Consider the following 24837-nt stretch of genomic DNA (forward strand, 5'->3'; position numbering starts at 1 on the left):
CACCGTCACTCGGTTTTATTGGTTTTGTTATATTAGCCTCTGAAGCAGGCAATTATTGGTGTGAACATACATCTTAAAAAGCATCATATAATGGAGTCAAGAGTGTGCAAGAGTCAACTCAGTGCAAGTGCTGTTGGTGAGCATTATGTGCTGAGGATGAAATCGGAGGCCCGACAGGCCCAGGAGGCCTCCCAACCAACACCGCATGCCTCACGCCCAGGGGACAGCAGACCACGCTTCAGAACGGAACCGCCTTCTCCATGTAAACTTTTGACGTAAACTTTACGCTTCAGGGTGGCTGGCCTCTTCTGCTCCGAAAGCCTCTCCTTCCGCGTCCCAAATTTGAGAATGCCCCAGCCGGGCTCAGGCTCAGGCCCAGGCGGTGGAGGCCGCGGCGTGGAATCCCTGGGCTTGTCCATGTTCCCAGGAGTCCGAGTTCAGAAACTCCTTCTCCGGGAGACTGGCGGCTTCGCGGTGGCCGCGCTAGTTGTCCTCTGGAAACTCAGTAAAAAAAGAGTCGGCGCCGTCCGCCTGAGCGCGGCTTCCCCCCTGGGCTCGGGCCCGCTCGCCTCAGGCGCAGAAGGGTTTGCCGCCGGCCTTGGGCAGGGCGAGCAGCTCCCTGGAGGCGCCCGCAGCCGGGGCGTCCTGGGGCGCGGTAGGCGGAAAGGCGCGGGCCAGGGGTGCAGTCAGCACGTTCGCGCCCGCCCCCAGCGAGCGTCCCAGAGGCCCGGGGTCCAGGAGGGCGCCCTTGGCGGTGGCCCAGGCCTGGTTCAAAGTGCTGTGCCTGAGGATGGGGTCGTGGAAGACCCCGTCCACCCAGTTTCTGAGACTGGTTACCGGGGAGTCCTGGTGCCTGTCCAGGGCACCAGAGCGGGCAGGGGCCACAGACGGGGACGTGGCGGACGCGGAGGACACAGCCGCAGGGGCCGCGGGACCCTGGCGCTTGAGCATGCACGACGGAAACTCAGTCTGACTCGGGGCGGTGGCGGCGGCGGCGGTGGCTGTGTGGGCCAGGGACCAGATGCGCGGCTTAGCCTCCAGGCCTGCCGATGCCCCCGCCGGCCCAAACCCCAGCTTGGCCTCGCAGACCTGTGGGCCGCCCTCTGCGCTCGGCAGTGGCTCCGGCCCAGCCGCCGCGCTGCGGAGACAGCTCCTGGCCCTCTCCAGGTCCTCGTCCAGAGCAGCTCCGCCACCCGCAGCCAGAGGCATCCGGAGCGCGCCTGAGGCCTCCTTGACCCGGTCGTCAGGTGCGGCGGGGACGCGCTCCAGACCGCTGTCCAGGGACTGGAAGGGCGGCTTCAGGTCGCACCCCGGGGGATCTGCTTCCAGCGGGTCAAAGTCATCCAAGTCACTAAGCTCCAGCTCCTTCTCCTCTTTGCCCACGGGCTCTGCGGGAGAGAATGCGTGGCCAGTGGAGGGAGAGGGGTGGCAGGTGAATCAGACCCCCTGTCCCTGTCCACCATTATGAGGCCTGATCCCGATGCTAGGAAAAGCACTCGGGGCCTTTCTTCGTGTATCCCATTTCCTCCAGAGGCCACGAGGCCATAACTGGCAACACAGGGGCCTCCAATGGGGGAGGGAGCTATCTAATTTTTTTTTTTTTTTTTTTTTTTTTTGAGACGGAGTCTTGCTGTAGTCCAGGCTTGAGTGCAGTGGCGCTATCTCGGCTCACTGCAAACTCCGCCTCCAGGGTTCACGCCATTCTCCTGCCTCAACTTCTGGAGTAGCTGGGACGACAGGAGCCCGCCACCACTCCAGGCTAATTTTTTGTATTTTTAGTAGAGATGAGGTTTCACCATGTTAGCCAGGGTGGTCTCGATCTCCTGACCTCGTGATCCACCCGCCTCTGCCTCCCAAAGTCCAGGGATTACAGGCGTGAGCCACCACTCCCGGCCTAATATTTTCAAAGGTGATTTGAGTTCCTTTAAATGCTCAGGGGTCACCACCACAGTCCACACTTTGGTAGTCTGAGGCGGAACCAGTTTGCACGGTGACCTCCTTGGCATGGGGCTCAGCGTTTGGGACCCCCAAGACGTCCTAGAACTGCAGAGAAGGCAAAGGAAGGCCCCAGCCTGCACCCCAGGGCCTCAGGCCCCAGAGACAACCTCCCAACCCACCTGCGTTCTTGGAGTTCTTTAGGGGCTCCTCCCGCTCCTCCTCCTCGCCCCCTTCCTCCTCCTCGCCCTCCGTGTAGGGCCGCTTCTCGTCTGCGCACTTGTTCCGCGGCGGCCACGTCATCTTGTTCTCCTTCTTGAGGCGACGGCGCGCGTTGGCGAACCAGGTGGAGACCTGCGTGAGGGTCATCTTGGTGATGATGGCCAGCATGATCTTCTCGCCCTTGGTGGGGTAGGGGTTCTTGCGGTGCTCCTGCAGCCAGGCCTTGAGCGTGCTGGTGGTCTCGCGCGTGGCGTTCTTGCGCCGCGTGCCGCTGTCCATGGTTCCATACCTGGAGACAGGCTCTGCAATGGGCTCAGGCTGGGCCCTCTGGGCCCCGGGCATCGCAGGCATAGGGGAGGGGGTCGGCCAGGGGCACGCCAGGATAGGCTTTGCTTCCCCGTCGGGGTTGTGGTCATGGTCATAAGGCCTAGGTAGGGCCCAAGCCCCAACCAGGTGCCGCTGCCCGCTGGCACTTGTCTTCTGTGGCCAAAGGGCAAATATTATATTTGACTAAACTTACAGGGAGCCTGGACTCCTTCCGAAGCCAGAGAGGTCCAGGCCAATTCCTTTATAGGGATGACCACCTACCCCTTTGATCCCCAAACCATAAAAAGGTATAGACATGTGAGCCCACACCCTGATATGTAACCCCTGTGGCAGGAAGGGTCATTACTGCCCAGGAGGAGAAAGCGCCCAAGGGGACCTAAGTGTACTTTCTTTGGATAAATTTGTCATGGTTGCATCGACGAAGGTGGGGCATGCTGTTCAAAAGTGGGCCAGGAGAGCCAGGAGGGCCACCAGGGGCTCCCCGCTGTTCCCACTGTAGGGGCAGTGTGCACACTTGGAAGAAGGTGCCCAGAGTTTGCAGAGCAGGCTGCCCCGTGAACTAGGCCTTCCAGATTCCACTTCCCTGAAAGCTGCCGCACATCGAGGACTTCTGGGGCCCAACAACGTGGGGGACAGGGGAGACTGGGGAGCATTTTAATCATGGCTGTGCAGGAGCAGGTTCGACAGGAGGCTGGACCTGATAGACCAGAGTCAGGTCAGGCCTGACCTAGGAGTGTCTCTCTTCCTGCCTCCTGCCTTCCAGAAATGGGGCGTGATGGTGGAGGGGAGTTGGTGGCTGACAATGCAGAGGGCCCCTGGGGCTAGCGCTGGTTAGGAGGGGTGGCTCCTCACCTGTCATAGGGGTATTGGCCCAGAGCCGGCTCATAAGGGTAGTAGGCTGCTGGAGCCAGGCCCGCATGCGCAGATCCCGAACCGTCCTTGGAGTCAAAGCTGTTCTGTAGGAGCCAAGAATCTGGGGTCGCAGTTTCTGGGGAGGCGACCCCACTCCAGCCTCTCTCCTAGGAGCTCCCCAACTCCTAAAGGCTTGGCACGGATTCCTGGGCAGCCCTATGCCCCGGCAGGAAGGAGCTGATTTCCCCCTCGCTTTAAAATCTGATCTCCCAAACGTGAAGTGGGGATGTTCTGAGTTGCCGAAGCAGTTTGGGGGGGGGGAGGGGTGGAGCGGAGCGGGGGTGTGGAGTAGAAGGAAGGTGGAGGGAAGGGAGAAGGACTGGGGGCCGGCAATAGGGGGCAGCTGGGAGAAGGAGTGGGGGTTGGAAGGGCTGGGGGTGCCCTGGGGAGGTACTCAAAAGGAGAGGAAAAAGGGGTGGGGAAAGGGTAGGGACTGCTGAGGGAAGGGATGGAAGCCAGGAGGGGAGGAAGGAGGAGAGAAATGGGAGGAGCAAGGGTGGGGGAGGAGCAAGGATGGGGAGGAGCAAGGAGGGGGAGGAATGAGGAGGGGGGCGAAAGCAGGGGAGAGGGAGGAAGAGGGAAATAGGAGGAGTGAGTCTGAGAGGGGCTGGGAGGACAGGAAGAGGGAGGCCAGGAGCCTGAAGGAGGCGGGGAGAGGAGAATGGGGTCGTGGAATGAGGGAGGGAAATCTACCAGGAGGGAAGAAGCGGGGAACACACGCAGACCGAATCTGCCAGCTGAGGAGGATTTAGCAGGGAACCAAAAACAAGAAACGCAGTGGCCACCTGCCGGGTCATCCCGTCCCAGTGGGTGGGAGTGGGGTTCTGAGGCTCCCAGCTGGGAGGCGCAAAGTTGAAGGGAGCCAAGGTGAGCGCCTCCCACCTGTGACAGTCCGGGGACCGGACTGGTGCGCCTACTGGGGGAAAAGTGGGCTTGGCAAATCGAGGGCCAGGGGCAGGGCAAGGGCTAGGGATGCCCCCCTTACCAGCGAGTAGAAGGCGGACGCCTCTGAGCCGTAGGTCACGTAGTTGCCATAGCCCTGCGATCGGCCATAGGAACCCCCGTAGACGCCCAGCGCCGCAGCCGAGTTGAGCTCGTGGCGCGCGGTGGCCAGCAGCTGGCTCTCGTAGACCGGGCAGTAGACCGGCGCTTGGGCCGAGGCGGCGGGCCCGGAGTCTGCCAGCGTGCGGCCGCTGGACTCGCAGCACGTGCTCAGGGAGTTGGTGGCCATCAAGAACTGCAGAGAGAGGCCGCGAGGAAGGGCGGGAAACCGGGCTGCAGGCTGGGGCCCTGGGCCTTGACAATCCCGTGCACCGCCCACGAGGGCGTGCCCTGAGTCCCCAGCGGCCTCCCGTAGGCCACACCAGGCCGTTCGCCCCTTTTCACGAGCTTGCGCGCGCGTCTGGCCTCCTCCACCACGTGGGGCCCAGCCGAGCACCGACACTTCCCGGGAGGATTTCCAAGTCCTCTGACGCCATTTGTCCGCCAAGCCTCCTTCCCCAAGGGCTCCTTGGGGTCCTAGGACTCCCCTGGGGCACAGCCTGAGCCTTGTGGGTCAAACATCAGGGAACCCGGGCCTGGCCCGTCGGATCTTCTTAGCGCCTCCGCCTTCCCCCGGGGGTTTGGGGAGCAGGGGTTGGGCGTGAGGGGCGCGCGACCCAGGCCTTGCTAGCTCGGAAGCCGCAGGCAGTCGTAGGTCGGACACCCTCCCCCCCCCGCCTCCGCCCCCACCCCCTCCGCCCTGCCGGCACCTGCGAGGGCCTGGGCGGGGCGGGGCTCCGCTTACCTGGGGAGCCGAGGAGTAGGGGTATCCAAACTGCGGGTAGGACATGGCGGGCGCGCCCCGGGGCGGACGGGCGGGGCCTGCAGGGCTCTGCGCGCTGGGGCCGGCGTGGCGCGGCCACTGCTCCGGGGCTGCAGGCTTTTAGGGGCTGGGAGGGCGAAGCAGGAGAGCTGGTTAGTCCATCCCTACGCTTCGCAAACTTTCCTAACCGGGTAACAAAGTGAGCCGCGGTGGCAGCAGCAATTCTTTTAACTTCACATTCCGGAGGCTCGAGGGGGCTCTGGGACCGAGTGGCCTCGCAGCGGCGACAGAAATACATATTTTACGGAAAAGAAAAAAAAAAAAAAACGAGTCGCGAGAACCCGTCAAGTCAGATGTACGCGGCTTCAAGCGGCGGAGGCTCTGACGTCAGCCCCACCTCGCGCAGCCCGGCCTGGCCGCAGACTGGCCGGTCACTCGCCGGCGGCTCAGGCCGGAAGGGGCCGGGACAGTCCCGGCCGCGCGGTGGACGGAGGGGCCATTCCTCGGGGCGTTAGCAAATGAATTCCATCCGAGTCAATATCGCCCAGCGAACGGCGTTTCTCTTTAGTCACCCGAGAACGAGAGGCACTTTTAATTAGAAATTAATTAATGAGCAGCTGCTCCTTCCTGCCCCACTGTAATCATTCGTCTCAATTACAAATGAGACCTATGAAAGGACACGCTGAAGATGTAATCAACAGTTAAAATTAGCCCGGCGCTGCGCAGGCGGCCGGCCCGGCCTTTCGCTGGCGCGCTCTGCTCCGAGTGGCAGGAAGGGGCTCGCAGGCGCCCCGCGCGTCTCGTCACTATTGTTTAATCGGGAATCTGCAACGCCTCCCTTCGGTTTCCACCCTACGCCGGAATGGACTTTCAGAACCCACTGCGGCCGCAAGAGAGCCCGCAAGAGCCGGTCAAAATGCCCTCAGGTGCGTGGGGCTTCCGGGCCTTAGTCAGAGCCCGACACCCTGAGACTGGTGGCCCGAGGGCTGTAGGGCCGCCCCGGACGCGCGCCCACCGGCTTCGCACCTCTGGACCGCCAAGTGTCGCGGAGAACGCCCCATCTTCTCCACCCGGATCGTTTAAGTTCCCCGCTCAGCCCACCGCCCCCACCTCGCCTCCTCGACTTTCCTCCCCCCATCCCCTTTCCGCCCGCCGCGCTCCGCCGGCCTCCCCCTGCCCCTCGCGGCTAAGCCGGGGACTGCCGGGCGGCCCTGCGCGCTCGAAAGAGCAGGTTCCTCAACCCGGGCCCCGGCCCCTCCCGCTACGCTCGCCCCTCCCGGCGCCCCGCAGGGCTGGCTGCGAGGGAGGGGGCGTTGGGTGCCTGGCCGAGGCGCCCTACCCCGTCCGTTTTGCCCAGCTTTCTGCCTGGGGCGCACGGAGCAATCGGGAGAGGGGACCCAGCGCCCGCCACTGGACTCCCCCAGCCAGTACCCTCCCTGGGACCTTGCCCAAATTTAAAGCGGAGGCCAGTGAGCAGGCGGCAAGGGGGCTCCCAGGCCATCCCGAACCGGCTCCCCGCCTTCTGTGCCACAGCCCTGCGGGACCGGCGCTCGCCCCTGTTGCCCTCGCCCCCTGGGCCGGCCTCCCGTGGTAAGTTGGGAAGCAAGCCGTGCAGGGCAGCGTTGTGCAGACTTGCTCAGAAAGATTCCTGGGTTCAGACCTGTGAATCGCCCCAGGTCACCCTCTAATTAATGATGACGTCCTCGCCCTCTCCCCAGCTGCAAGCCTGCCTCCCAGAAACGAAATCTGCCCGCTCTTTTGACAGCTCGGTTGAAGGTGATTGATGACTATCTGGAGACCACAGTACACATCATATAATATCTGCTGCGTAATTGCTTTAATTTACAGACGAAAATACGAGTTCTCCGATCGCGTTGGACCGGAGCGGGCCACGTCCGAACTGCTTGCAGAGGGAAACCATCGGAAATAATGAATAGCCGCTCCATGCAAATTATTCAGACAGTTTAGCGTCGGTAGCCGCGAGAAATATATAAAGAACACGAGTCAAATGACATTAATAATTGTTTCTGAATTCTGTATTGATTTCGCGGCAGACCGTGTTTATTTCTTTCTCACCTGAATCGCTAATATCACCTTCCTGTAAATAATAAGAAACTAGCCATCGGGGCTTCTCGCTAGAAATGAATCTCTCAACCCCTTTCTCTCTCCTCCAGCTCCTCCCCTCCCCCACCCTTCTTCCTCCCCTCTCCCACCCTCCCTCCTCCTCACTCCTTCCAGTTTTCTGGCTTCTCCCGGAGCATCCTCCTACTTCCCATTATTTATTGTTTACAAACAACTTGCACTCTCCAGGTAATGAGGCCTGGCTGAAGGAAGGGCGCGAACCCAGACGGGCCAAGGACTCCGAAGGGGAGTCCAGACCCCCAGAGGGGAGGCATTCAGCGGCGGCTTGTCTTTTCCACCTACTCGTCACCTATTCCCGGGAACCTGGCCTCGGCCAGTGTGAGCGCTCAGCCGGCTGAAGAGGAGAGCCAAGGCCCCCGGGCCCAGCCACCTACGCCCAGCACCTCTGGGCTCTAGTGGAACGGCTCAGCCCACCCAGACCTGAGGCTGGTGCATTTCCTTCCTTCCAGACCCGGCGGGGCTCAAGCGGAGCCAAAGCCCCAGAGCAGGCGGCCATTCATCTTCTGAGCAGAGTCTGGGAGAAGCAGCCTCCACTTCCCAGTGCAGCCAGTCAGTGGGGGCCCCTGCGGGAGGGTTTTGGGGGGTGCTCTTTTGAGCACCACCGCCAACTTCTCCTGTTCTCTTTTGCCTTTCAAGCCTGTGTGCATAAATCGACGCTCTAGTCCCCACCAGCGGGCGACCCTTTCTCCCTGACCCAGAAACCTGGCCTCTGAATCGACTTTCCCAGCCCGCTGCACACCCACGCTCCACTTCCCGCCCGCCAGCAGGCCCCAGCGCCTGGGGTCTGGGCCCAGTCACAGTCACCCTGCCTCAGGAAGCTCGCAACTGCCCAGGAGGCCTCCTGACCCGCCTAGCCTCACCCAGGCCCCACTAGTCATTCCCGGACACAGGGTCAGTCCAGCCTGTCTCCTGCAGGCGACCACCGGGACATCTCTCTGAAACTCTGTAGCCTGGCCTAGGCCCGCCTGCCCAAACCGGGGATTCTCACTGGGCCACCCTTCTCCCATAGATAATACTGGAATACTGTTCAAGTGCCTTTACCAAAAGGCCAAGCCTGGAGGCACCCAATGTCCCTTTCACCAGCAATAGGACTGTCAGCATGTCAGGTATCAGCTGAACGCGTTTGCATAGACCCGGAGTGCTGAGCCTTCCTCCCTCTAGGGACCCCCGGTACTAAATACACCCCTGTGCAGGTGGGCCAGAAGTCACCCGGCTCCCGGCCTACACAGCACCAGCTCAGCTTCAGAGAGGTGAGGTGCTCCCGCTGGCCTGGAGCGCTCCAAAGCAGCGGAGGACCAGGGCCGGAGCAGGCCGCAGGGGAGGCAAGGGATGGTCAGCCCCTAACGCGAAGCACAGGCGGGCCACCTATTTTGACCGGGTTACTGTTGGCTGTCGCAACCATGGAAGGCCTCCGGGGAGACAGGCCGGGCCCTGACCCTTCCTCGGCCAGCCTAGCCCTGGAGCTTCAGGAGTTACCCTAGGGGCCACCAGTTCCCCGCAACAAGAGCTCGTCCGGAGGGAGCTCCTTCCATCCCAGAGGGGTTGACACCAGCCAAAGGCGAAGCCGGGAGCCCGGGGCACCGGGCAAGGGCCTTTCTGAGACCTGGGGCCAGAAACCTTGGGGACGCCTGTGCCCGCTCACTGCTCGGGACACCCGGGTGGGGTGTGGGGCTGAGAGGCCCCACGGTCGCTGACGCCGCATTGGCGAACCTCGAGGTTGGCAGGTCGTTTCTTCACAGCCCATCCCGAGACCCCCTCGAAGCCAGTGGTAGGAGTAGGAGCCACAGGCACAAGCTTTCAATCTCTGGATTCCCAACCGCCCTCCACTGGGGCCCGCAGCCCTCTCCCTCCGCTCTCTCCCTGCGCCCCCGCCGCTTGCTCCCTGGGCACTGCCTGAGGCTGGAGGGAGCGCAGTAGGGGCGTCCAGGACTCAGACCTGGCCACTCCGAGCCCCTCAACCCCCGCCCCGCGCCGGCCCGCGCATCCTGTTTCCCGAAACTTGCAGCAAACGCAGCGGCCTCTGGAGAGCCCACCGGCGGGTAGCAAACTTTGTCCCCTCCAGCGCAAGAGCAATCCTCGCAAAGTTTGTGCGGAGCCCACTCCCTACCTGAGCTGGGGAAGCTCCGGCCCGCGCCGTGTGGCTGCCAGGGCCGCGGGGAGCTGAGCGCAGCACGGGACGCACCGGGGAGTCGTCGCAGCCGCCGCCGCCGCCCGCGCCCCTCGGCGGCCGCGCGGAGCCTCCGCCTCCTCGGAAGGGGGGAGGGGTCTCGGAACCCCGGGGCGGGGGCGGGAGCGGGGACCTCACCTACCTGCGGTGGCGCTGGGCCACTCACGGCAGCCCGCGAGGGCTCCGTGCGGAAGCTCGGTGCGCGCGCTCCAGCGGGGAGCCGGCGACAACTAATGGAGACATTTCCAGGCGGAGCACCTGGCGAGCGGAGCGCGCCGGCGTCCCCAGGCGCCGCGGTCGTCAGCCGAGCCCGCACCGGCGTGACGTGGGCGAGCGAGCGCGCTGCTCCCACCCGGCCGCCCATTAACGCTTTCTCCCGCGGGGGCCGCGCTCTTGCCAACTTTTCCCTCCGTCCGGCCGGCGCGCGGCGCACCGGGTGCAGGAGCTGGGGTGAGGGCGCACCGGGTGCAGGAGCTGGGGTGAGGGCACCCCGGGTGCCAGCAGTGGCGCTGGGCGCTGTTTGGGCGGGGACGCAGGGCTCCGAGAGGTCACTCAGCCCCAACAGGACAGTGGGAAGGCGCGCGAGGCAGATTTGGCCAAACGCTAAGCTCGCTGCGGCCTCGGGCCCTCGGCCCACGGGGACCCTCTCCGCGTTTGGGCTGCCCCACCCAGGGACGCTTGGACCCGGCGCGAAGAGCCGCGCCCGGAAATAGCCACGCTTGTCGTCGGCCTGGTTTCCCTGAGTCCCTCCGAGGTCTTAGTATTTCCCCCCTCCCCCACCCCCCCAGGGCCTGTGGAGGGCGAGGCTGCTGCTCCGGCCTGAGCTACCCTCGGAATTGGCTGCGGGGAGCTCAGGTCCTGCCTTTCTCCCCCGCCCCTCCCCCAACCCCCTCTGTGCTAAGCGGCGCAGTTCTGGGTTCTCTCCTGTGCCCACACTAGTCCCTACCTGGCTCACTCTCAGAACAGCAGGAGGTGGCAGGGGCAGAGCCTAGGTGCGGGCACCAGGACCCGGACAAGTGGGCGTGAATGGACCACAGTGATAAGCCGCCTGGGGGCCCATGAGTCTGTGACTTGCCGGGGTTGAGGAGGGGCATGCCCTGGTGGGGAGCCTGGTCCCAGTCGCCAGGGTTGGGGGAGGGCATGGGGGCTGGACCTCTGGCCTGGGGTCAGGCTGGGGCTGGACAGTCTTCTGCTTCTGCAGCCTGAGGCCGGGACCCAGTCAGGGAAGGTGGGCCTAAGTGCCACTCGCCCTGCCCCTCCCTCGGGGAGCTGGGAGCCCCCTACCCTGCCCGCGCTCCCCCCGCCCCCGCAGCCGGGCACAGGTCTGTTTGTCATCCACAGAGCTGCTGCTCTGCAGAGGTCAAGACAGGCCCCGAAGGGAAGCTGGAGCAGCAGGTGACAAGCTGCCCAGGTCAGAGCCCGAAGGGACTGGAGGATGATGCAGCCCCAGGGCTCCTGGGGGATGAAGGAACTAGGGCCACTCTCCCAGGCACTGGCCAGGTCGGGCCTGCAGATGACCCTCCTGGTTCCCATGCTGCCCCCATTAGTGGCAATGTGCGGGGTGGGGCAGCCTCACTCCTACCTGGAGGATGTCCTTTTGGGCAGTGCCATGGGGTATTTGGGGCAATCCTCACATATATTTACTTTCTCCCTTTATTCTACCCTCCTCCCCCATGATTTTTACTTCAAAGAACCATGAACTTGTTTCTTGTCATCTGTGGTCATGCAATGACATTTGAGATTTGTTGACTTGGACAATCTCTGAAAAAGTTATTTGCATCGTTTTCTTCAGCCCTCTCTGCAGCTGCGGGAAAGGGAACAGGCATCTGCTTGCCTCCGCATTGTACAGGGAACCGTCCTTGTCTGCAAGCCTAGCTCATTCTTCTTTTCCTCCACCCGCGCGGCTTCCACGGGGAAAGAAGAGAGCTCAGAGCATCCAGCTCAGGTGCTTCATCCAGAGATCCAGGGGCTCCCCTGGGAAGGATGAAGCTTTGGTCTCTGGCCTGCTCTGACAGCGGGGAGGTGGAGTGGGCTGTGAGGCATGGCGTGGACCCTGCATGTGAGTGGCCAGTGCAGCCCATGGGCGGACTCCGCCACAGGGAAGGGGGCTCTGGTTCTAGGTCTCTTCCCCCCAGCTTGCTTCAAAGCTTGCGGGACAGATGGGCAGAAGCGGGAGTGCGCTCCGTGTCATATGGAATCATCCTCCTTGGGAAGTGGGGAGAGCGTCTTCGATTCCAGCCAGAAGGAAGTTGAGGCCCAGCAGGCTGCACCCCAGAAGGGAGAGGAGGCCCCTCCGTGCGGCACGGGTGATCTTGGCAGGCCTTCGGGACCAACAGGGACAGTGCATCAGGACTGCCTGCAAGCTCGTGTGGACTTACGTTCTTGTTAAGGCTCAGTGTAAGCAAAGAGTATGTGCCTTCCCAACCTGACTTCACGCAGTGAACTCCTTTCGTAGGCGCTGTGGCCTCTTCAACAGCAGCAACAGTGGCTGAGAGACCCTGAGGCCCACAGATGAGGAGCTCAGGGTCACGGCCCGCCAGCAAGGGCTCCACTGCTCGGATCTTCATAGCTCAGAGACTGTCAGGCGTCCTCTGAAACAGCCTCGCCCCCCACCCATAGCGAGGCTTCATGAGTGACTTTGTCCCCTTCCCTGGAGGGCAGGGCCACCTGTGTCTTCCGCCACCATGGTGCGCCATCCTCAGCACAGGTCCTGTGCACACTGCCAGGCCTGACCTTACCCTGGTTTCCTGACTCAAGGGACCATGGGCATCAGCAGGGGCCCTCTGCCCCTCAGCCCTTGACCTTGTGGGCAGGGGAGCTGCTCCCACCCCTCTGCTGCGTTTCCAGGCCCTCCTGGGCTGGCGCTCTGAGGAAAGCATGGAAATTCCCAGGTCTTGGCCAGGTGGCCTGGCAGGGAACATCTGTCTGGGGCCTCCAAGCAAGCAAGCCATCCAGAAAGCCTGTCTGCAGTCTGGGCCACCCCTGCAGGGGAGTGTCCTCCAGGGCCGGCTGTGCCTGGCCTCTGCTCCGTATCCCGCTTCCCCCGTGGATCCTCTTTCAATCCCTCTTTTGTTCTTCCTGCTGGCAGGGCCCCCAGAGTGCAATCTGAAATAGAAGTCTTTGTGCCCCCAGGGCTTGGCCATGCTGCCGCCTCCACCTCCTTACCTGGATGGTGCTGTAACATGCATAGGCATCTGGGGTGGAGAACACCAGGCTGGATTGTCCTGAGGCCTGGTCCTAATGTAGCCCCCGGTGCCTGTTGTCATCCAGGGCCCCACAACCTCGTCCTCTCCACCCTTTCCAGAGACCCTGGGGGGGAGGGAGGCCCTTCCTCAGGCCAAGGAGGAGGCCTGGGAAACCTGTCTGAAGTGAGGATGGTCCCCAAAGCATCCCTGGGCACTGGTTCCCAGAGATGTTCTTGTCCTTGGAAGGCTAGTCCTGACGTAGCAGAAGGGCAATGTTTGCAGGGCGCAGCTCCCTAGGGGTGTGGCATGCACTGCAGTGTCTTTCATCTCCAGAAGCTTCCTGAGCTCCTGGCTGCTTCAGGGGGTCCCCAGCCTTGGGTCCCAGCCAGCGCTACAGGGGCAGCCTCCCTTGTACGGCACAAGGGCAGACACAGTGAGTTTCTTTCCCAAGCACAGTGGCATCTGGGTGGACACAGCGCTGTGTGGCCCAGGATCAGTGGTGCACGTGGCTGCTCCAGAGTGACCACCAGTGGCTAGCCAGGGGTGGAAGCTTGAGCCCCTTTCACTCTCTTTCTCCTGCTGTCCTGTCCTCCTGAGGCTGGAATGAGGCCAATGGAGCTAAAGTTGGAAAGTTATTTGTTTTTCCTCATTTCAGGATGACGAAACTGTGTCCATAATACTGAAATGCAGCAGCAAATTTTAAGAAGACCTCATTATTAAAAGCGAAAGGCTATTAGTTCCAGCAATGTCTGTAGTCTGTATATTCTAATTTGAGATGTTTACCTGGCACAACCTCACATCATGAGAGCCCCGGCTAGAAGAGACATCCACATGAGATTAAGTTATTTTAAATTGCGGAAAAAGGCAGCAGTATGCACGACTGCCAAGGGACTTGAATACTGTTTTGAATTATTTGAGGTAGCATTAAGAAAATCTTCAGTAGGTAGAGAAGAAATGTAAAAGTGTATCTTAAATGCAATTACTATTTGCATATTGCTATATGTGGTAGGAACCTCAAAAATACCGAACTATATATGCAGGAGAGGCCCTGAAACCTGGGAGCTCGCGGGGTCTCCTGCCTGGAATTTGCAGGGAGGATACATTCCGGAAATGAGAATGTATGAGAAACAGCAGAAATGAGAAACAGCATCACTGCTTCCTGAGGGCTCTTACTGACATGAATGATTCTCTAGTATTTGGATGCAAAATGTACTTTAATAAATAGAAGGTGACAAGACACCACGCAGCGTCTTCATGGGTCAGTACGTAAATAGGCGAGAAGAAGAGGCAGAGCCCTCCTTAGGGTGACCTCTGTCAGCCCCAGGAACGCAGGTCTGGGTAGCGCCCTCAGGCCGAGTTCTCTGATACTAGTCCTGTCCTGCCACGGCAAGGCATTGTGACCTCTTCCCTATACTCCCCAGCAGGGTTTTGCGGGGGGTCCATGAAACTCACCTCCACTTCCGTGATGCCGGGAAAGAGACAGGAAGTGAGGGAACAGGAGTGCAGGTCAATGCACCACGTTTTGTCATTTGCGGTGAGGAGATGGCCTGTGTCTGCACCTGGCTGCCCTTTGAGCATGGGCGTGCTGCCTTTAAGGGCTCATCCAGGAACATGCGCCAGCGACCCAAAGACAGTCCTAAAAATTAAAGCGTTTTTCCTGGTCTCACAGTCATCTGGGGAGCATTCCAAATCCTGAAGTTAAACCTCGGTGCTGGTGGTGGCAGCGCACCTGCAGTGACCAGTGTAATGCACCCAGCATTTAATTACCGTGGCAGTAAATCTTGCACGAATGTCCTCCAGGAGTTAGCTGATTTTTATATAAAAAAATTTCAGAGTATTTTTTGAAATTCAATTAATTGAAGGCCCCAGATAAAAGGAACACATTGTTAATGGCTACAAAATAACCCTGAGGGAGGAGAAGGAGCGCAGAGCCTGACTTCAAAGTGTGGCAGACATACTTACTGTCTTACTTTCAAAGTATTCAGATCAATGAATCAGTTAAAATTGCTTATATGCTTAGCAACCTTTTCATTGACTGTTTGAAAATGACAGAAAGAGAAGCTCTTATTGTCCGTGATATGAAAGCTTCGGAGGAGAAACTGTAATTTTACCACTTGGTCGGGAGCAGCTTCAGGACCAGACCTGGAGGCTCAGGGCTTTGTGAAGTGGGCACGCCTCTTCCCTTTCCTGCTAGGACGTTGTAGGAGAGTCCTAGGGCTGTCACAATGAAGAATCACACCTGGAGACTTCAGCAACAGAGCCTCATGGTCTCCCAGGCCTGGTGGCCAGAGGTCTGAGATCCAGGTGTGGGGAGGGCTGGTGCCTCTGAGTCTAAGGCTGGGATAGAGCCTCGGTTCCAGCCTCACTTCTGCCATGGTGGCTGCCGGCAGACTGTGGAGTTCCTAGTGGGTGCATCGCCCCAGCCCCTGCCTGCGTCGTCGCAGGGCGTTCCCCCTGCGCGCACCTCTGTGATCACACTTCCCTATTTCATAAGGACCCCGGTCATCTGGGATTGAGGCCCGTTCTTCTGCAGTAGGACCCCATCCTAACCGATGACATCTGCAGTGACCTTGTCTCCAAATAAGGTCTCATTCTGATGAAATGGGGTTAGGACTTCAACACATGAGTTTTTTGGGGGACACAATTCAACTCAGAACAGAGAGATCCCCTGTGATGACACCTCTGGGGCAGAGTCCATTTTTTTTGGCTCGAACTCCCTTTGTCCCTGACTTCCTGAGGGCTTCCAGGTTCCTGGCAAGCCCTGCACAGCCCTGTGGGTAGTGAGGCCCAGCATGCTTTCCTCCTTCCTTCCTTTCTGTTTTATCTCTGGCCGACATGCCGCATGGTTGATTGGCTGTCCTCGCCTCCCTCCTCCGCTGGAATGAATGCTCCCTGAGGGCTGTGTGTTGCATTTCCCTGGGACAGTGCCCTGCACCACCCACTAAGTGGGCGCTTAGTGACCATTGCACGAAGGAAGAAGCGTATGTGGCATCTCCAGGAAATGAGACCAAGAAAGAAGGAAGCAGCCACACCTCCCTAAGGCAGAGACTCTCGGGAGTCATGGATGGGAGCCCGAGACTGTTCATTCAACAGGTGTCTATGGAGTGCGTGCATGTCCTGGGCACTCCCACTGCCTCTTGGATACATCGGCGAAGGGACAGGAAGCAGGAACTCATGGGCTCTCAAGAGAGACACATAACACTATCAGCACCGTGAGCGAGTGAATGGGCTGAGCAACTCAGCGACTGGATGAACGGGTGATGCCTGGCACCAGTTGTCTATGGCTGCACAGCTATCCAGCCTCACCACACATAGCATCGGCACAGCCACCTGTGTCCTGCATGATGTCCTGAGCCCCGTGCTCTCCACCCGGTCTGTTCTCTAGATTCTGTCCATCCCTGCACAAGCTGGTGGGATTTTTGCTGAAATTACTTTCTGAAGAAGTCTGCGCCACTTCTGTGGCTTTCGCTGGGGTTCACGCCATTAGATTACATACATACTGCAGGTCTTTCTGAGATGAGCCTTCTGTCTTAACCTCCTTCTGAGATGGCTGAGAAACAACAGACGCTTTGTGTGACCCAAATTCTCTGACCTTGGCTGTTTCTGAGGTCTTCTTAGCTGCACCTTGCCTTTTTCACCAGATGATGTTTTCTGACAATGCTTTAAAGTCATCTCTGAGCTTGAGTCTTTGGCCATCTGGGGGCACTGAACGTGTTCTGTTGCCAGTCCTGGCTCTGTTTTGCCCTCCCCTCTGGCATTTCACCAGAAGCAGCAGGAGGAACCACGTGGCGCCTTTCACATCTCAGAAGTCACCTGTGATGCTGCTTCCTGCATCGTTGCAGGAGGTGCTGCAGCTGCCACCCCGTGAGGATCCCAGCACCATGCTCCCCATTCCTGCAGCATGCCCACGTCTGCATTTTTGTCTACATTCTGCTTGAGATTCTTCTGGCTTTCTCCATCCTGGGCCTCAACCTTTCCTGGCTTCTGCCTGCTGCTAGCTCCCAAAGCCACTCCCGTAGCTCTGGATTTGTTACAGCAGCAGACCACTTCTGGGTGGTGCATTGATTGTCTATTGCTGCATGACAGTATTACAAGAAGCCTGGCTGAGAAGAGCACACATTACACATCTGCTTTTTGTGGGTCAGAGATGCAGACATGGCTTTGCTTGATCCTCCCCTCATGCCTCTAAGGCAGCAATCACCTAACATTAGCCAGGGCTGGGCCCTCAGCTGGGAGCTTGACAGGGGAAGGGCTCCTGATATGGTTTGACTCTGTGTCCCCACCCAGATCTCATTTTGAATTGTACTCCGATAATTCCTACGTGTTGTAGGAGGGACCTGGTGGGAGATAATTGAATCATGGGGGTGTTTCCCCCATACTACTCTCGTGGTAGTGAACAAGTCTCAGGAGATCTGATGGTTCCGCTTGGCTCTCATTCTCTGTCTTCTGCTGTCATGTGAGATGGGCCTTTCACCTTCCACCATGATTGTGAGGCCTCCCCAGCCACGTGGAACTGTAAGTTGAATAAACCTTCCTTTTGTAAATTGTCCAGTCTCGGGTATGTCTTTATCAGCAGTATGAAAATGGACTAATACAGTAAATTGGTACCAGTAGAGTAGGGCGCTGATGAAAAGATACATGAAAATGTGGAAGTGACTTTGGAACTGGGTAATAGGCAGAGACTGGAACAGTTTGGAGGGCTCAGAAGAAGAAAGGAATATGTGGGAAAGTTTGGAACCTCCTAGAGAATCGTTGAGTGACTTTGGCCAAAAGCCTGATAGCGATATGGACAATAAGGTCCAGAATGAGGTGGTGTCAGATGGAGATAAGGAACTTGTTGGGAATTGGAGCAAAGGTGACTCTTGTTATGTTTTAGCAAAGAGACGGGTGGCATTTTCCCCCTGCCCTAGAGATTTGTGGAACTTTGAACTTGAGAGAGATGACTTAGGGTATCTGGTGGAAGAAATCTCTAAGCAGCAAAGCATTCAAGATGTGACTTGGGTGCTGTTAAAGGTGTTCAGATTTTTTTTTTTTTAACTTTTCTGTATTTTAAAAAAAATATACTTTAAGTTCTGGGGTACATGTGCAGAACGTACAGATTTGTTACATAGGTATACACATGCCATGGTGGTTTGCTGCACCCATCAACCTGTCATCTACATTAGATATTTCTCCTAATGCTATCCCTTCCCTAGCTCCCCATCCCCCAGCAGACCCCAGTGTGTGATTTTCCCCTCCCTGTGTCCATGTGTTCTCATTGTTCAACTCCTACTTATGAGTGAGAAAATGCAGTGTTTGGTGTTCTGTCCTTGTGATAGTTTCCTGAGAATGATAGTTTCCAGCATCATCCATGTCCCTGCAGACATGAACTCATCCTTTTTTATGGCTGCATAGTATTCCATGGTGTATATGTGCCACATTTTCTTTATCCAATCTGTCACTGATGGGCATTTGGGTTGGTTCCAAGTCTTTGCTATTGTGAACAGTGCTGCAACAAATGTCTTTATAGCAGCATGATTTATAATTCTTTGGGTATATACCCAGTAATAGGATTGCTGGGTCAAATGGTATTTCTAGTTCTAGATCACTGAGGAATTGCCACACTGTTTTCCACAAGGGAAACAGAGCATAACAGTTTAGAAAATACGCAGCTTGACTATGTGATAGAAAAAGAAAAACCCATTTTCTGAGGAGAAATTCAAGCAGGCTGCCGAAGTTTGCATAAGTAACTAGGAACCAAATGTTAATCCCCAAGACAGCGGGGAAAATGCCTCCAGGGCATGTCAGAGGACTTCATGGCAGCCTCTCCCATCACAGGCCTGGAGGCCTAGAAGAAAATGGTTCTGTGGGCCATGCCCAGGGTCCCTGTGCTGTGTGCGGCTTAGGGACTTGGTGTCCTGTGTCCCAGCCACCCCAGCCATGGCTGAAAGGGGCCAAAGTAGACTTTGTGGGCTGTGACTTAAGAGGATGCAATCCTCAAGCCTTGGCAGCTTCCATGTGGTGTTGAGCCTGTGGGTGCACAGAAGTCAGGAAATGGGGTTTGAGAACCTCTGTCTAGATTTCAGAAGATGTATGGAAACACCTGGATGCCCAGGCAGAAGTTTGTTGCAGGTGGAGCCCTCCTGGAGAAACTCTGCTGGGGCAGTGCAGAAGGGAAATGTAGGGCCAGAGCCCCCACACAGAGTTCCTACTGTGGCACTGCCTAGTGGAGCTGTGGGAAGAAAGCCACAGGCCTCCAGACCCCAGAATGGTAGATCCACTGAGAGCTTGCACTGTGCACCCGGAAAAGCCACAAACACTCAACGCCAGCCCATCAAAGTAGCCGGGAGGGAGGCTGCTTTGTTACTTATGCAAATTCCTGCAGCCTGTACCCTGCAAAGCCACAGGGGTGGAGCTGCCCACGACCATGGGAACTCACCTCTTGCATCAGCATGACCTGGATGTGAGATATGGAGTCAAAGGAGATTATTTTGGAACTTTAAGATTTGACTGCCCTACTGGCTTTTGGACTTGCAAGGGGCCTGTAGTCCCTTTGTTTTGGCCCATTTTTCCCATTTGGAATGGCTGTATTTACCCAATGCCTGTAACTCCCGTTGTATCTAGGAAGTAACTAACTTGTTCTTGATTTTGCAGGTTCATAGGTGGAAGGGACTTGCCTTGTCTCAGATGAGACTTTGGACCTCTGAGTTAATACTGAAATGAGTTAAGACTTTGGGGGACTGTTGGGAAGGCATGAGTGGTTTTGAAATGTGAGGACATGAGATTTGGGAGTGGTGAGGGGCGGAATGATATGATTTGCCTCTGCGGCCCCACCCAAATCTTATCTTGAATATAACCCCATAATTCCCACATGTTCTGGGAGGGACCCAGTGGGAGATAATTGAGTCATGGGGGCGGTTTCCCCCGTACTCTTCTTATGGTAGTGAATATGTCTCGGGAGATCTGATGACTTCGCTTTTCTCTCATTCTCTCTCTTGCCACCACCATGTGAGACGTGCCTTTCACCTTCTGCCATGATCGTGAGGCTTCCCCAGCCACATGGAACTGTTAAGTCCCATAAACCTCTTTCTTTTGTAAATTTCCCAGTCTCAGGTATGTCTTTATCAGCAATGTGAAAACGGACTAATGCACCTCCCTTTCCGGCTCATGTGTTGTCAGCAGCGTCCATCCCCTTGCAGTTGCAGGGCTGACAGCTTCAGCCTCTTGCTGGCTGTTGGCTGCGGGTGCGCTCAGCTCCCAGAGGCCGCCCCCAGTGCTGGGCTTTGTAAGGCTGAGCATGGCTGCTGGGTCCCTTGCAGCTGGCAGGGGACAGACTCCAGACGGGCTCTGCAGTCTTATGTAACATAACCACACAAACGTGTTTATGTGTAGCTGGTTGGCTTTGTCATATTCTGTTCATCACAAGCAAGTTGCAGGGAGGGGATCATCAAGAGGTGAATGTTGAGAGGCAGCGATCACAGGCCACCCAGAAAGCCTGTCTGTCTCACCGTGAAACAAAGACAGGAGATTATGCGAGGCACGAAGTGCTGTGGGAAAACCGAGGACACAGATGCAGGGCTCGGGCAGAGTTCCCACGGTGGGCACAGCTGGGCCCTTCCTGGTGGTTTCTCTCTGTTTCTTGGCCCCAGCTGGTTCCCCTTGTGGTGTGGCCAGGGACCTGTGGTGACATGGTGGCAGGCCGTGCTGCTCACTGCGTTCAAGGCCTCCTGCTCTAAGCACTGACTGGGACTGCACTTCCCTGCACCTTGGAGCTCCTCTGGCCAACGAGATGTGAACAGAGGTGACGTGTGTGTCAGCTGTAAAGAAGCCTTGAAGACCAGTGAGAATCCCCTTCCCCTTCCACCTGCCGTGGCAAACCAGAGCATTTCAGACAGTGGAGACTGGCAGATGAGCTCCCTGAATGAGCTGGTGTGAACTGGAGCCCCGGGACCTGGGCCGACACATCTGAGAGCAGGAGCAGCTGCAGTTTTCAGCCACTGAGAGGTAGAGATTATTTGTCACAGCCACACGGTCTGTCCTACTGACTGATGCAATGATTCCTTTGCAAGTCAGTTTCATAATATAATTGCATATTAGGTGATTATACTGTAATATAATAGTAAATTATATAATTATATACTATAATCGTATATTACGTGATTACACACTGTAATATAATTTTCAACATAGAAAAAGCTACTAGACAGAAACACAACCTTAAAGAGAAAATGTAATGTAAGGACAAAGCACACAATGCCAATTAAAGACCCCGTATAGGAACCTGCTGACCCCCTGCTTCTACCTGCCGGCTGGCTGGGAAGGGGTGCAAACCAGAGCAGCCTCCTTGGACCCTAGAGCAGAAGCCCTTTGTGGAGCTGGGTGGAAATGCCGTGTGCTGGGCCACCGCCCCTCTACTCTCTTAGTGAGCGAGGAGTGGCTGGGGATGCACAGGAACTGCTCTGCATTTGGGCTCTGCATTGCAGTAGAGTCTGTGCCTTGCGGTGCGGTAGGGCTGACCTGAGGCAGCCGTGGTGGAGATGGGCCCAGGAGTCGGAGGAGGGACTGAGTGGATTTGGCGAATAGTTGGGTGCGGGGCTTGAAAGGAGATATCAGAGAGGATTCCTGGACTTTTGGCTGCAAGGGTGGGGAGCAGCTGGTGGAGCCACGGACACAGTGAGAGTTCATGAATGGCCACGGGTGCCCTGCCCACCCCGGGAGAGTAGGTGCCATGGCAAGGTGGGGTACCTGCAGCCACGGGCGGCTAAGGGGTCCCAGCCTCGTGCGGACCTCAGAGATGGCTCACTCAGCATGTTTCACTGTACGTTAAATTTATATAGGAAGGTGGCAGTCGGAACTCTGGTTGGGGGGAGAACAATCTTGTAAAGGTGTCCTAGTGTAGTAAATTGTGGTGAGTTTTCCAAGCAGATTTATTCCGTGTTCTTTCACATGTCGTGCAATGGGATAATGGTGATAACGTCACCATGGATGTTGGTGGGGTGAAGTGGATGACACTTGACTTCCTGGGCACAAAAGCGCACATGCTCCCAGAGACACACATGCCCAGATGCCCGTGCTGTGTGCTGGGCTTCGGGTTTTGGGCCATGGGGACCCCTTGGAGAAGGCACTCCCGCCATGGGAACTCCTTGGAGGAGGCAATCCTGTTTGTGCTGGAGCCTCAGCTGGCAGCCGGCGTCCAGAGCACTTCCTGCCTTTCCTTGCGGAGAAGGTCCACACAGGCCCGTGGAGGCTGGCTGCTTCCTTGGTAAAGGCCGGGCATCCCTGGCACCCTGGACACTGGCCACTGTCACACAATTTGCACGTGCTTCCACTCCAGGTCTGAAGAGGCTAGCTCCACATCCGAAAGTCTTGTGCCTGAGGATTTGTTCAACTTTCTTCATCTGTGAAACGGGCTCCCCATGCGCATGGGGACGCTGTCTTTGGGGATTATTCCTAGTGCCTGCCTGGGCCTTGAGGGCTGGGATGGATCCCTGTGCTCCTCATGTAAAGAAAACCTCAGGCTTGGGACAGCCTTGCTTCTTGTGCAACTCTGGTGCAGGGCCCAGCCTCCAGTGGCCAGGGAGTCCCTGTCTCAATCGATGAGCACCGCTCAGAGCACTCTGTTCCTTTTCCAGACAGGGCGGACTTGCCACAAGGTGAAGGAGCTGCCTGGGATCCTTCCTGCAGGACATTCCGTCACGAGGAGAATGCTAGAGATGAAGCTGGTGAAGACTCTGCTTTGCAGGCAATCTGAAGTTCTGGGTGAGCCACAGGCCCCTGGAGCAGCAGGCTCAGCACCTAGACTGCAGCCCCTTGGGCTGGGCTGTGTGGGAGGGGACTTGTGTGTCTCTGATGTGCCTGTGGGCACTCCACCTGGCCGTAGGCTCCCAGCCTAATCAGGTACTCCAGGTTCTACGCGGCCTTAGACCTCCCCAGCCTTCCTCACCAAGGCACTGACGCTCAGGGTCCCTGGACACATATCCGTGGGGCAGGGGGAGGTGGAGTGGTTTCCATCGTGCTCAGGGTGGAAAGGAAGCCCTTCAACCACCAGGAGCTCTAACTCTGGGGTTGGGGCATCAGCTACTTGGCAGAGGAGGCATCTCATTTTGGATCCTCTAGTGTTCATAATTTAGGAGAGCCCCCCGCCCCCGGCCAAAATTAGGAAAAGCTTGTTGCTTTTCCCTTTAATTCTTAACAGGTTTTTGAGAACTGGGCAGATAGATTGATTTTCTTTGGGCTAAATATTTTGAAAAGCATTGAACTGGTAGTTTGAACACTTGCATTTTGCTGAAATGTCTCCCTGCAGCCACTGTGAGACAGAAGCCCAGAGAGGAGGCAGAAACCTTTATCCACAGCCAAACACGCTGTGAAGAGCGGAGACCAGTTATACAGGAGCGGTGTTTTAATAGGAAACCCAGAAATAGAATGTGTTCAGTTTGATAATCGTTTTAAGCTTTTCTTCCCCCTGTAAATCATGGTAACTTGGTTCAATATTGTGAGTCATGGATGGCGAGGAAGAGTGAAGCGTTATTGTCAGATAGTGGAGTGAGATCTCTTTATTGGCCGTGGATCCCTGAAGCCTGTGCCCAGCAGGAAATCAATGTCCATCTTTCTGGCTTCACTGCCCCCGGGATCCTCATTTTCCGCTTGTTTGTGTGTGGCTCTGATTTGTTTTTAGGTCTGATGTTGCCTCTTACAGCCTGCTTCCAGAGCTCCATTTAGCTTCGGTGAAATCTCCCCTGGCCCACAGGCTCATCTCAGCATTGACAGTGCACCTCACAAGGCTGGAGTGCACTTGGCCGTTCCTGGACTGCTGCCTGCAAAGCAAAAATCCCCTCTACCAGGATGTGGTGGGCTTGAAAACTCTTGCTGTCCTCCTGCAATTCCAATTTTGCATGGGTGTCTCTCTAGTCCCCTCCTAGTCAGCCTCTTGTGGACAATGGGCCAACATTGTGGACACCTCTTGAGTCAGTGACCCCGAAGCTGCAGTGGGGTCTGGAGTCTGGACCTGGGCATGTTCTCAGGGCAGGTTGAGCCATGCTCTCAGGATGTGAGGAGGGAGCCGTGTCAGGCAGGCTGACAGGCCATGGGGCCTGCTTCTGAGGCCACAGGGCTCTAGGGACCCGTCAGTGAGGTGTGGGGGCACCAACAGACCCAGTCTGGGTGGGCTGCCAGCAGCCCAGAGTCAGATGCAGCTGCACCTGCCTGAGTGCGTGATATGATGCTGAGCCCTGAGATGCATGGGAAGTCAGTTCGGTGTTCTGGAAAAGAGTCCTTCACTGATGAAAAGAGACAGGAAGGGAGGACCTCTTTTTTCCCCTGGATATGGTCATATCTCGAAGTGACCTCTGGAACAAGCAGGTGTTATGCCAGCAGGGGCCCCACATTGGCCAGAGGTGCAGGGCTCCCCCCGGGGCCCCACACTTTGACTCCTAGTCTAGAAAACAGAAGTGTGGAGCTCAACGGCTGCTAGCATCCCCTCATGTCACCCACATTTAAAAACCATTTCTCATGGAAAATTTCAAATATTTACAAAAATAGGGAGACCTATTGAATAGGGGGAAGAAATGGGCACCCATCAGTCAGTTTCAGCACTGACATAATTCATGGCCATCTTACCCATTTTCCCAAACCAATTTGCTTTGAAGTGAGTTTGGGATATCATAGCTGTAAAAACAAACACACAGACAAAAACAAAAACAAACAAACAAAAAAAAACTTGTATGAATATCGTATGTGAAAAGGCAACAGTTTTTTTCATATTTTTAAATTTTTAAATTATTTCATATTATTTTATTTGTGGAGACAGGATTTCACTATGTTACCCAGGCTGGTCTTGAACTCCTGGGCTCAAGCAATCTCCATGCCTCAGCCTCCTGAAATGCTGGGATTACAGCTGTGAGCCACCATGCCTGGCCCAATAATTCTTTAATATCTTCAAATATGCAATGTTTCCATTTCTTTGCTTTCTGACAGTTTGTTTTTGTGCTTTATTTTTAAATAACAGCTTTCTTGAGAAACAATTTGAATAACATTTACTCTTTTAAACTGTGCAATTGAGTGACTTTTAGTACATTCATGAACTTGTGCAACCATGGCCACTATCTGACTGCAGAACATTTTCGTTACCCCCAAAAAAGAACCCTGTTTCCATGAGCAGTGCCTCC

General features: G+C 56.8%; 1 protein-coding gene and 2 long non-coding RNA genes across 5 annotated transcripts; 2 read left to right on the plus strand and 1 right to left on the minus strand.

Moving 5' to 3' along the window:
- Positions 1–9929, minus strand: IRX4 (iroquois homeobox 4). Of its 3 annotated transcripts, none has more exons than XM_033178741.1 (6): positions 9652–9929; positions 5183–5327; positions 4382–4633; positions 3337–3440; positions 2118–2446; positions 1–1388 (listed from the first exon to the last, which is right to left on the minus strand). In XM_033178741.1, exons 2-6 carry the CDS (start codon positions 5225–5227, stop codon positions 571–573), a joined length of 1548 nt encoding a protein of 515 aa, XP_033034632.1. In that variant the 5' UTR covers positions 5228–5327; positions 9652–9929; the 3' UTR covers positions 1–570. The 3 variants fall into 3 exon arrangements, with proteins under 3 accessions (XP_033034632.1, XP_033034631.1, XP_033034633.1); XM_033178740.1 differs by lacking the exon at positions 9652–9929 and adding an exon at positions 9450–9575; XM_033178742.1 differs by lacking the exon at positions 9652–9929 and adding an exon at positions 2678–2756 and having other exon boundaries at positions 3338–3440; positions 5183–5711.
- LOC117064720 lies at positions 5729–7218 on the plus strand. The gene is made up of 2 exons (XR_004429635.1): positions 5729–6126; positions 7049–7218. It is a non-coding gene; the product is annotated as an uncharacterized LOC117064720 (long non-coding RNA).
- LOC117064721 lies at positions 9921–24803 on the plus strand. Its single transcript, XR_004429636.1, has 4 exons — positions 9921–9959; positions 10851–10920; positions 22358–22432; positions 23349–24803. It is a non-coding gene; the product is annotated as an uncharacterized LOC117064721 (long non-coding RNA).
- Positions 24804–24837: the final 34 nt, after the last annotated feature.

Source organism: Trachypithecus francoisi, unplaced genomic scaffold (assembly GCF_009764315.1).
Source record: "Trachypithecus francoisi isolate TF-2019V2 unplaced genomic scaffold, Tfra_2.0 Lachesis_group2, whole genome shotgun sequence".
Taxonomy (NCBI): Eukaryota; Metazoa; Chordata; class Mammalia; order Primates; family Cercopithecidae; genus Trachypithecus; species Trachypithecus francoisi.